A 13,567-nucleotide genomic window follows, 5' to 3' on the forward strand; every position below is an offset into this window, starting at 1 on the left:
AACGACACTAGAACAAATCAAATAAATAGCAAGACATTGAGGCAAGAAAGAACCTTTACTATGCCCACAGACTTAGACACTTACGACGCCAGGGATGTTGGTAATAACTAATTTTGGACAGTTTTGATCTCGCGTACAGTTTCGCCGCGGTCCGTACAGGAGCTGTACGCGTATCCAAAGTACGCGTGGACAGTGTTTCTCCACGATTGACCTCGCGTACAGTTTCGCCGCGGTCCGTACAGGAGCTGTACGCGTATCCAATGTACGCGTGGACAGTGTTTCTCCACGATTGACCTCGCGTACAGGTTCGCCGCGGTCCGTACAGGAGCTGTACGCGTATCCAATGTACGCGTGGACAGTGTTTCTCCACGATTGACCTCGCGTACAGGTTCGCCGCGGTCCGTACAGGAGCTGTACGCGTATCCAATGTACGCGTGGACAGTGTTTCTCCACGATTGACCTCGCGTACAGGTTCGCCGCGGTCCGTACAGGAGCTGTACGCGTATCCAATGTACGCGTGGACAGTGTTTCTCCACGATTGACCTCGCGTACAGGTTCGCCGCGGTCCGTACAGGAGCTGTACGCGTATCCAATGTACGCGTGGACAGTGTTTCTCCACGATTGACCTCGCGTACAGGTTCGCCGCGGTCCGTACAGGAGCTGTACGCGTATCCAATGTACGCGTGGACAGTGTTTCTCCACTACGCGTAACACAGGAACGCGCTATCCGTACGCACCTTTTCGATACTTACCATGGAGTTCCCGATATAGGCGTGCTCGACACCGGCCTCGTCTTGTCCGGCTTCGGCTTCTCCCTCTCCTCTCACTCTCCTCTCTCCTCCTATAATTTTACAGTACTCACCATGGAGTCCCAGATATAGGCATGCTCGTCACCGGCCTCTTCTTGTCCGGCTTCGGCTTCTCCCTCTCCGCTCTCTCCCGCTCGGCCCTCTCCCTCTCCTCTCGCTCCCTCTCCTCCCGCTCGCGCTCCTCCTTCTCTCTCTCCGCTCTCTCCTTCTCTCTCTCCGCTCTCTCCTTCTCTACTCGCGCAGCTTCCGCGGCCGCTTCCGCGTCGGTTAGCTCGTCGACGTCTATGACTGGACAAATGTGTTTTCATGTAAATATAAAACACTAGCTGCTCCACGCGGTTTCACCCCCGTGGGTCCACTCCTGTTAGCCGTAGCGTGATGATATATTATTGCCTATAACCTTCCTCGATACATAGGCTATCTAACATCGAAAGAATTTTTCAAATCGGACCAGTAGTTCCCAAGATTAGCGCGTTCAAACAAACAAACAAACTCTTCAGCTTTATAATATAAGTATAGATTAAAATTAGGTTTGAAATTAGACCTTAAATTACGGACATACAATAATTTCGTTTTTATATTTGTATGGTAGTTAAAAATAATTACAAGTCAATTTTTAATACATAAATGGAGGGATAAAATTTGACAAAGAATTTTACTGTTAAAAAGAAGTTACCATTTACTGAAAACAACATTTTATTACTAATGCACATTGTCAAGAGGTTTAAAATTAAATAATAAAAAAGATCATAATTTTTTAATAAAAAAGATATATGTATACTAACCACCGTCAAGTATTATTGGGTCATTCTTCTTCTCTGTCTTCTCTCCCTTTTCGAAGGCAATTTTGGCCTTTATTTCTGTAATAAAATATAACATATTTAACAATTTTACTAAAAATATTTGTGCTAAGAATCTACATATATTAGGTTTGTTTCATTGAAGGGATAGGATGTCTTCCTTTTAGGGTGCATTTACATCAAACGAACATAGAGCTAGAGCAGGAACATTCTTTCGTCATCTTTTAGTGTAAACTAAAACTCGTATTCAGTGTTGGGAGTGTTTAATGTAAAATTTTAGGATATTTCCCGTTTTATTACTCACTAGCTGTTCCCCGCGGTTTCATCCGCATTGTTCCGCTCCTGTTGGTCTTAGAGTGATGCTATATAGCCTATAGCCTTCCTCGATAAATGGGCTATCTAACACCGAAAGAATTTTTCAAATCGGACCAGTAGTTCCCGAGATTAGCGCGTTCAAACAAACAAACAAACTCTTCAGCTGTATAATATTAGTATAGATTACTTAAATTAATTTCGATGTCAGTTTAAAGTTTTTTGATATCTGCAATAGTTACGTAATAATCGCCTGTGCACACTTAACGATTACACCCTGTATAGAATAGGGGTGAGAGGATGTTACACAATGCACCGCCAGTACCGCCACTTACAATTAACGTAAAAATGTACGTACCTATATTAATTATACGTATATAAATAACTAGCTGTTGCCCGCCGCTTCGCCTGCGTGGAAAAGATAAATAAACATGATACAAATTTTCATCCCCTATTTTATCCTCTTGGGAGTAGAATTGATCAAAGTCCTTTCTTAGGGGACGCCTCCGTCCTAACATCTACCTGCATGCCAAATTTCAGGCCGATACGTCCCGTGGTTTGGGCTGTGCGTTGATAGATCACTATATCAGTCACCTTTGAGTATTATATATAAAGATAGCTTGAATAGTTTGAACTAGAGTCTGTGACGTCAGGACAACACTGATGGCTGACCGGTTGGCTTAGTTGGTAGTGACCCTACCTTCCATGCCAGAGGTCGTGGGTTCGATTCCCAACCAGGGCAAATATTTGTGTGATGAACATAGATGTTTGCTCTGTGTCTGGTTAATTTTCTATAAAAGTATTTATTTAAAACTAGCTTTCCACCCGCAGCTTCGCCCGCGCAGTCAAAGAAAAACCCGCATAGTTCCCGTTCCCGTGGGATTTCCGGGATAAAACCTATCCTATTTCCCGAGGTAAAAAGTAGCCTATGTCCTTTCTCGGATATCAAAATATCTCTATATCAAATTTCATGCAAATTGGTTCAGTAGTTAAGGCGTGATTGAGTAACAGACAGACAGACAGAGTTACTTTCGCATTTATAATATTATAGTAGAGCCATTTTAATAGGCAACATTTGACAGTTCAACAAAATTCAACAACGTAACCTAGTAACGACGACATAGAATAACATGATATTTCGTTTTGTTAGAACTGCACATTTGCTTAACTTTTTTAAATTACGATTACATATTTATAATAATAATGACCAAGACAAGTAATTTTAAGATTTCATTTTACTGATAAACCATTCTAAACATTTTTTTTTTTTTTTTTTTTTTAATTTCCTCTAAACCTGCAATCTGCCTTATTAAGCATTAAGCTGGTGGTTAAAAGTTTTAATGTTGGCATGCATGGCAAACGCCCAGTGGCGTCTCCATATAATATTTTCTATAATCATGGTGTGTCTGATTCTACGGTGGAAGGAGGTCTTGAGGGGCTCTCCGTTTTATGCGCTTAAAAGTGCGAGTGGGCTCCATCATGTTCCAGACAAGTACGTTGGGGTGATTTTTTATACGGCATTTATATGTCTTAAGTTTCTTGAGAATTTCCTCTTTAACAGTTGGAACAAACAAGTCACGGTGAAGATGACAATTGCTAATGAACCACGGGGCCCCAGATATGATACGAAGTATTTTTGACTGGAAACGTTGTATAATTTCCAGATTAGAGTGAGCAGCGGTACCCCAAAGTTCAACTCCATATGACCAAATTGGTTTGAGGATAGACTTGTACAAAAGAAGTTTGTTGTTCAGTGAAAGGCCAGAGTTACGTGCCAAAAGCCAGTACAATTTGCGAAATTGTACACTAAGAGCTTTCCTTTTTGTGAATATATGTTTCTTCCATGTAAGACGTCTGTCCAAGTAAATACCCAAATAACGCACATCTTCTGACTGAGGAATTGTTATTCCGTTAAGTTGAACGGGTGGACAAGTATCGCGTCTAAGGGTAAATGTCACTTGCACCGATTTCGTTTCATTGGCTTTTATTCTCCAGTCTTTCAGCCACACTGAGACATCATTTAAGCTTTGCTGTAACATTTTCGAGGCAGATACAGGATTCTCATGCATTGCGATGAGAGCAGTATCGTCAGCAAATGTTCCAACGAGGACATCTTCTTTAGTCGGTAAGTCATAAGTATATATTAGATATAATACAGGACCCATTACGCTGCCCTGTGGGACACCAGCCTTAATTTCGTAGAGATTTGTTCTGTCATCTCCATGCTTAACATAGAAGTGTCGTTGTTGAAGATATGACTTAATGATTAGGTAGTAGTTTATAGGTAGAGCTTGGAATATTTTATAAAGAAGACCCTCATGCCATACACGATCGAATGCCTGCGAAATGTCCAAAAAAGCTGCTGAACAATATTGTTTGTGTTCGTATGCGTTATTAATCATCTCGACCAAACGATGGACTTGTTCAATCGTGCCGTGACCTTTGCGGAAGCCAAATTGATGGTTCGGTATTAAATCAGATTTGGATAGTAGTGGAGTCAGGCGTTTCAGAATGAGAATTTCCAAGATCTTTGAGGCAACAGGTAGTAGACTTATGGGGCGGTAGGAGGACACGTTTTCTGGAGCCTTTCCTGGTTTGGGAATAAGTATGATTTCAGCCACTTTCCACTGAGGAGGTATGTATTCTCTTCGCAGTATAGCGTTATATATAGCAGTTAGTAAGGCAATGGCTACGGAAGGAAGTTCCTTCATTGCTTTAGTTGTTATTAAGTCATAACCAGGAGCTTTGTTCAAACTGAGATTCTTGATTGTGGAGCGAACTTCACTTGCCGTGAACTTTTTTATGGGAGGTGAAAGCTGATGCGGTGTCGATAGAGCTTCTGTTACTTCAAGTATCCTACTAGAGCCGTCAGCAGAGTTCGGCGTGAACACTCGCGAAAGGTGCTGAGCAAATAAGATTGATTTTTCGGCGTCACTTTTAGCCCACGTGCCATTATCCCGTCGAAGTGGCGATTGGAAAGATATTGGACTTTTGAAAGATTTAGTTGTCTTCCACAAAGAGTAATCTGTTGCAGAGGTGGCATCTAGGCTGTGCAAGCGATTCTCTATTTCTATGTTCCTAATGTCTTCTAGAGTGTTCTTAACTTTCTTCGCTAGTTTGTTAAATTTTTTCTTATCTTCTGGATGTCTAGAGGTATGCCATTGTTTTCTTGCCTGTCTCTTTTTCAGTATTAATTCGGTTGCTATTTGTGGATACATGGGTATGATCTTAATATCTCTGTGTTTGGGCGTAGCTTTCCAGGCAGCAGTCTGAATGCAATTGTTAAAACTCTCGACAGCTGTGGTTATATCGTCATCTGATTTCAGGGGTATATGTTTATCTATTGTGCTGACTATAATTTCTCGAAAGTATTCCCAGTTTGTTCTTTGAGAATGAATCCTGCAAGGTTTTGTTACTTCCACAGGCTCATTATACAGTACGGCTATGACAGGTGTGTGATCAGACGATAGTTCGTATGTAGATTTGCAATGTAGGGAAGAGATAGGAAGACCTTTCGTGACGAAAAAATCGACCAGGTCAGGATTCTTCTTTGGATCGGAAGGCCAATATGTCGGTTTTCCAGTAGATGTAACGCATAGGTTAAGTTGCTCGACAGCTTTCTTTAGTTCACGACCCTTCGTAGTAGTTGTTCTTGCGCCCCAGTCAGTATGTTTGGCGTTATAGTCCCCCGCTGCAATGAATCTATTGCCGAGTTGATTAAAGAATGACATATATTGTACAGCTTTTAGGTTGTGCTTTGGGGGTATGTAAAGCGCTGAGACCAGTATTGGGCCGTTTGCACTCTAATAGAGATGGTAGTGGCTTGAATTTCGTTAGTGCTTATTGTATTGTGGACGTAGTGTTTGACATTATCCCTGACCAGTATTGCAGAGCCTGCATGAGCTCCGCCATCGGGGTGGTTCGTGTGGTACAATTTGTACCTTGGCACTTGGAAGTGGGATTTGACGGTAAAATGCGTTTCAGAAATAAGCATAAAATCAATTTGATGAGTTTGCAAAAAATATACTAGTTCTTGAGTATGATTTGACAGCCCATTTGCATTCCACAAGCCGAGGATTATGGGTTTAAATATACTTAGTTGCGGGGGGGCACGGTGGGCCGCCTGCCTCCCGCCTGAATAAAATCCTCGCAACTGCCTTGATTTGTCGTTTGCGATCGCCAGTCGGATATTACACTAAGCAAAAGGCTTGTCATGTTGTTCAATTGTTGCATCATTTGTTTGAGCATATCCAAGAGTTCTTTAATGTCATTATTGGTGTCGTTGGACTTTCCAGTTTGTTGGGTTTGAGTTTTAGCCAGATTAGGATCCTGTAGCGGAGGAGCGTGAGTTGCAACTCTTACATGCTGGGGTATGTAAGGCCTTTGGTTTTGTGGTTTCTTATTTAGACCTTTGCGAACGACGTCTGCATATGGCTGAATTGGATGTTGGACTTGATTAGAAGTAGGGATGTTCAGATCTTGTTCAGGAGCTCTGACTCGAAGAGCCGGGTATTTCTTTTTCTGAAGCTCCTTGAAGACAGAGCAGCCTTTATAGTTCGCAGGGTGATTTCCATCGCATAAAGCGCATTTGACGTCATCCGATCGATCTTTACGCGCACATGTGGACGATGCATGATTTCCGGCGCATTTAATGCATCTTGGACAACGACGACAATAGGCTAAACATAATAAACAATTTCTGAATTGAAGAACTGACGTCGCTACAATTTTGTGTCAATAAACCTTTTTTCTTTTTAAATACAAGAGATGTTACTCTAAAAATCGAAATCTGACATCTAGAATCGAATGCATTGATTACTTGTGAATAAAAATCATCATAAATTAATAAATTCGATTGACAAATGTTTCAAATCCGTATCGATTAATTCACTTTTATCGATGTTTTTATGCAAGTTACATCTCTTCGAAGATAAAATTGATAGACGTCAAATGTTGCCTATTAAATTGGTTCGACTATAGTATGGATTATATGTATGTTTATCAGCCATTTTGTTTCCATAACACAAGCGAAAGCTTAGTATGGGATCAGATCGTGCCGTGTGTGAAAAATGTCCTGAAATATTTATTTATTTATTATCAAGGCAACATTGCCTACAGCATCTCTTCTTTGTTATCATCTCTTCTTCTCTTCTACACTCACCCTCGAGCCTCTGCAGCGGCTCCGGCTTCACCCACACGCTCTGCGCCCGAGCCGCGTGGTGGTAGTACGCCCTTCCGTCCGGGGCTACATGTGTAGTCCACTCTGCTGCTGCCGCTTCTAATTCTGGGGGTATCACCTGACGGACAAACGAAAAAATAATAAAAATGACATTTTACCGGTAAGCCAAAGTTAAAAATTCATTTATGTCAACATAATTCTACATTGTATTAAAGAGTTTGGTAGTGCTAAATTCAAAAACTTATGTTAAAAATATATTAGTTCAGAGAGCCTATTATAGCGTATGAAAATCCATGGAGGGTTGTCGCATAAGAACCACAGGACAGTTCTTTTGCATATTATGATATATTATGTAGTTAGATATAAGTTACAGATTATGTAATATTGACATGATTTTAAAATATCAACTATGGAGTTTCTTGTCGGTTCCTCTCCATAGATACTACTTCCCGAATCGGTGGTAAATGTTAAAAATACTTATGTAATGACAATTCGAAAGTGCTACTAAAAGTAGTATAATTGAATAAATAAATGTTTGAGTTTGAGTTTGAAAAAAAATTGAGCAATACAATGACAAAAACGCTTCCTTGATTCTGTGAATAATGCATGAATTGAGTTGTCCTGCAATCGATTTCTGCAGCTGTGCCCCACGGTCTCACCCGCATTGCTCCGCTCCTGTTGATCTTAGCGTGATGATATAGATAGCCTATAGCCTTCATCGATAAATGGGCTATCAAACACCGAAATAATTTTTCAAATTGGACCAGTAGTTCCTGAGATTAGCGCGTTCAAACAAACAAACTCTTCAGCTTTATAATATTAGAATAGATTAGAATAGATGTTATCTACTATTATAAAGAGGAAAACTTTGTTTGTTTGTTTGATTGTAATGAATAGGCTCATAAACTACTGGACCGATTTTAAAAATTCTTTCGGTGTTAGCCCATTTATCGAGGAAGGCTATATATTATACAGTGGCGTGCCTAGGGTGTAAGGACTGGGCAAGCCCAAATTTTTCGAAGTGTTTGCTGGGTACCCTTTTCTTGAATTAGGTATACACTGTGTTACTAAGTAGGTACCTAGGTTCGTTATAAAACTTATAAAAAATGTGAACATACCGAATCAAATCTTCTAAATCTTCACGCGTTGAGTCAAACGTTTACCAATACAATCATATTAAAATCTATATCTATAAATTATATAAAACTGTATGACATTATATTATTATAAAATATTGTACAGATCATTTATATTCTAATTCAAAACGCCGATCTTTCTGAAGGAAATATTTTATAACATCGGAATAGAAGTAGGTACTTAGGTGATTGTTTTAATTCAATTAACAGCTCTTTCTCAATGACAGTCATTGTTAATTCAGAAAGGCGTTCTTGGCCTTGTGTATTTCTTAAATACGTACCTAACCTACCTATGAATTCGATTTAACGCTGAGAAAGCACGCTCCGTGGAAGAACTACCTACTAGCAAGAATCGTAAATACCAAAATATGTGCAAGTTTCATCAGAAGGCTTCTTCTAACCAATTCTCATTCATTAAATCGATTAATTCGTAAACATTACAATTAAAATTTGGTTTATGTGACTTACTGCACAAATCGGGAGTTGGTTTTGATGAAGAAATTTATTGTTGTTTTACAGTAAAGTTAAATGATTTTACCTTTCCCCGCTGAGCACAAAGCAAACCATCACAATTTACAATACAATCTGTGTCGCGACACTTATTTTATCACAAAATTCGAAAAACTTAACCTAAATTACACCGGTATAATCACGCGCTAAACTATACTAACAATAATATTCACGACGTTCGTTCGCGCGACGCGCAATCGTAACTATCTTCACACTGTTAAAGCCCGGCTTTGTTGGCCATAGATTTTGCTATAGAATTCTATAGATAGGTATGTAGCTACTTCAACGAAATTTCATACGTTAGAAGAGATAAGCGCAAAGCCCGGTAAAAGCCCACGAGTGCAAGCGAGAAAACTATATGTCACTCAAGAAGGACACCGCACTGTTTATACAAAGTACGACCTTATTTAGATAGCAAGAAGGATGAAATTAAAAAGTTTGACTCGAATTCGACATTGTTTGTAGGTGAGTTTTCATTGAATTTCGGAGCAAATTTTGAATTGCTCGTTGCGCGCGAATATTCAAAAGTGAATTTGGGTATTTTCCTGTCTCGTAGCGAATTCCTTAGGCAAGCCGGGCTTTTCGGCTTGTATGAACGTACCGCCACTGATATTATATAATAAATAATTATCATCACGCTCAGACCAACAGGAACGGAGCAATGCGGGTGAAACCGCAGGGCACAGCTAGTCAACTATATAAGTGTATGGGATATCATATCACATCAGCAGCCCATGCCGCGGGACACAGCTAGTTATAATATTAATATAGATACTCACGGTGGGTTCCTTCTTAGAGGGCGGCGGTGTACCATCTAAAACTATCGGTGAATCCGTGTCGTTTGTCACTTGTGCGTTCATTTGATTCGCCGCTGGTTGTGGGGCGCCTGTAAATTTTCGATTGAATTAAAACGTTGAAAAATACATAATATAAATATAAATAAATATTTCGAGATAATTTTCACACACGGCACGATCCGATCATCACATACTAAGCCTTCGCTTGTGTTATGGAAACCAGATGGCTGATAAACATACATATATAATTTTAAATAAATAATTATTATAGATAATCAACACCAAGACACAGAGCAAACATCTATGTTCATCACACAAATATTTGCCCCCGGTGGGAATCGAACCCACGACCAGTGTCTTGGAAGGTAGGGTCACTACCAACCACGCCAACCGGCCAGTCAAAAATAATTAAATTATATAACACATATAAATAAATTAAAACAATAGGCATATAAAAACTCCATAAAAAAAGGCAAATGCCTTATGGCTTTGATATCTTGGCCATCATCAAGCATGTTTTCCTTTTTAATGTTTGAATACTTATTAAACTTATATACTTATATTTAATATTATAAATGCGAAAGTAACTCTGTCTGTCTATCAGTTACTTAATCACGCCTTAACTACCGAACCAATTTGCATAAAATTTGGTATAGAGATATTTCTGTGACTGCGCGGGCGAAACTGCGGGTGGAAAGCTAGTTCTTTAAAAAAAATCACATTTCTGTTTGTTCTATCCTCGTAACGCCCAGATACCTATTAAAAGGCATGCAGCTCGATAGTGGTACCGGCCCAAGCTGTTATCCAACTTTATGACATAAACGCCCGCGGTACCTTTTTAAAGGTATCTGACAGTATCTGATTTGAAAACGCCGTAACATTTTAAATGACGCGCCAAATCTAATTACTGTTTTTTATCCGGCTACTGGAAAGTATGTTTTTGTCTATGGTTAAGCAATAGTGCCAATAGAAAAATAAAATATATGTAAATTCCGGCGAAAAGTCTGGCCATCTCGACTGACTAGAGGACGTGGTAAGTTCAATCCATGATTATTGATGCAATCTTAGGTTTTTAACTGAGAGTATCTTACTCTGCTTGTTGACAAATAAGTAAATATTATAATTACATTTAGATTAACGCGAAAATAAAGAATATGCGTGTAAAATAACCTCGTAAAATCTGGATACCTTTTAGAAGGTATAAGAGTATTAACATATTATTGGATTTTAAAAGGTATAAGGGAATAAACCACTAATCAATTTGATTTGCCTTTGCAACTTATGATTTAGACCGTTTTCTCCTTCATAATATAAAGTAAATTATTTAGTCTGTTACAGAATCTTTTAGTACCTATCCTTTTCAGGTAACCCAATGAGAGATGTGCAAATAGATGAAGCTTAAATCAGTCAGATATAGAAAAGTATGAACTATTTGGAGATGAGGATTACAACATAAACCAAAACCAAGAAAGCTCTTCCAGTTCTGAAGAATCTGAAAATAATAGTTTTTTTATTAAAAACCAACTCTTATTTGCAAAATTAAGTATTTAAAAGTTCTATAGAAATATTATATCAATTTACCTACTATCATTCTGATTTTAAAAGGTATATGGGTTGCTATTATATAGTGTTTTTGGGTCAAATTTAGAAACTTGTTAATTTTTGCTTCTGTCATCTGTTGGAAGTGGATTTCTTCTGATATAAATCCTAAAACACGTGATAAACTAGCCTTTAAAAATAATAAGTACAGAAAATAATGATCATATTGTTCAAAAATTGATATTTTTTTCTCAGATTGTAAGTGTGAGATATGTTTTTGGTCACTAAAATTTTGGAAGACATGTATTAATCCAAATATTTATGTTTATTGTTTTTTGTAATATAAAATAAACCCTATAGATAGGGAGGCGAGGTAGCTAAATGGCGTAATTAAACGGCGCCGTCAAGACTTATCAAAATCGATAGATAAAATAATTTCTAAAAGAAAAGCTTCTATGGTAAAAACCATTTTAGCGGTGGGTTTGGCGTGTACGGATTTTCAAAAATGTAAAAAAAAAATAGTTACTTGGGCATTCTCGAGCGCGTCAGATATTCATACTACGTATGCCCCAAGTGCCTTGGATAACAACGGTATACTAATCTGCCGGTTTGCGTGGTGGGGCTAGGCATATTAATTCGTCAAAAATGCACAAAAAAAAAATTTACTCGAGCGCGTCAGATTTTCGGAAGGGGTGTTAAGTAGGCCCCAAGGAAGCTCCCCTTAAAAAAACTGACGATTTCGGCGTGACGATAAGTTACGATGAATTTTTGAAAATGCAGAAAAAAAAAGTCCTTTTGAAATACTCGAGCGCGTCAGATTTTCATAGGGGAGGTTTATCTCGGTTTCCTGAAAGCATATTTTCTTAATCTGACAAAAATGTTGGTGGGTTCTCTTAATCTGACCGAAAAAGGTTTGAGAGTTTCTTTTTTTTAATCATCGTTATTTCATATCAATTTTTCTTAACACCCTCAGTTTTCGAGATATACTCAAAAAACCGGGAGTTTGAGTTTTTATGATGCTTCAAGTCAAAAAGTTTTAACTTTGGACAAAAATGTAAAGAGACCTTTTTTGTGTATAATAAAATTACCTTTTTTGTTTATTCAAACTTTTTTTTTGTAAAATGTATCGTTCGCGACTTATATACTGCAACGAGTTTTTCGGAAGACGAAATGGCTCCTCCAGACTTCCGGTCACGCGGAAACCGGCAGATTTTGTATTTTTAGTAAGTTTTAGATTATATTCTTCAAAATAAAAATAAAAACAATCGCGCTCGAGAATGCCGGATTAACGTTTTTTTTTTACAAGTTCGCGACCCTATAACTTGGCGGCGTTAAGGACTTATCGTCAGATTAGTTAAATTTAGCCTTAAAACACTAAAATCAACCCCCAATATCTTAATCTGACGCGCTGGATTATTTCAGACTATCGATTTTTTTTTACTAATCTGATCGTCTATCCTGGGCGCGCGTCACTACTTAAAGAGCTAAATAGTTAACAAGGTTGTTCTATTAGGTCTAAGGTATCTCTCATATCTTAAACTGCCACGCTTGAGTATTGCAGAAAATTCCCCTCTTCGCCTCCCTATCTACTATATTGTCTACCGCTAATCAATAATATCAAAAATACGAATTTTGCGAAATCGGGTTTTGTAATACATTAAAGCCCATATGCCTAAATAAAGAAAAACGAATTTGGGGTTATTTAGTGTCTCAAAACCTTCCACTGACATACATTTACATGCAGAAAAAATCCCACGCTCATACGGAAATAATAAGGCACTTTTTTTAGATTTCATCACCTCTGGGTCCGCATCATGTGAACCTTTTAAAAGGTACTTGGGCTGCAAGCCAATGTTTGGTAAAAATAGCCTGGGCGTTACGAGGCTATAGAAATAAGACAATTGCAAGACTTATAATTTTTTCGTGAAACATACACACATCCATCCGTCCTCACAAACTTTCGCACTTACAAATATTCCTACGACACCAAAAAGCTAAACCACTATCGATGCGACTCACCGTTCCCCTCGGGGGCTACAAAGCCGGGCTGCGCTACCATCGGCGGTGGGCCCCATCCCCAGGGTCCCCAGGTGCCCGTCGGGGGCCCGGTCGCGTTGGGCCCCAGGGCCCCGGGGCCTAACGGGGGCCCCGATGGCGCTGTTGTCGTTTGCGGTGCTGCTGTGGAGTTTAACAAGGTATTGTATTATTGAACTAGAAAAAATTATTAGTATATGTACTGTGTAAAAACGTGTATGCTTCACGTAAAATTTAACAGTTCTTGTAATAATCTTTTAGAATAGAATAGAATAATCGTTTATTTTGTTTTAATTCACAAAAACGTTTAAATTACTGGCTTCATGTAATTTCAAGTTCATAAAAGTTCAGTTCACTAGATTTTATTCGTAACTTTAATCGTAAATCAACAAATTATTTACCTAAACATCAAGAGATTTATGAACCTATGTTAAGGAGTTACTACATGAGT

General features: G+C 38.7%; 1 protein-coding gene across 1 annotated transcript in view; it reads right to left on the reverse strand.

Annotated features, from left to right (window-relative positions):
* The window catches only part of LOC123702549 (transcription elongation regulator 1-like), a 32,376-nt gene that overhangs the window by 2,275 nt on the left and 16,534 nt on the right, over positions 1-13,567 (reverse strand). The window contains exon 11 of the mRNA XM_045650325.1: positions 863-1,097. Coding sequence (XP_045506281.1) covers positions 863-1,097 — 235 coding nt within the window. The remainder of the gene's footprint in view (positions 1-862; positions 1,098-13,567) is intronic.

Source organism: Colias croceus, chromosome 23 (assembly GCF_905220415.1).
Source record: "Colias croceus chromosome 23, ilColCroc2.1".
Taxonomy (NCBI): Eukaryota; Metazoa; Arthropoda; class Insecta; order Lepidoptera; family Pieridae; genus Colias; species Colias croceus.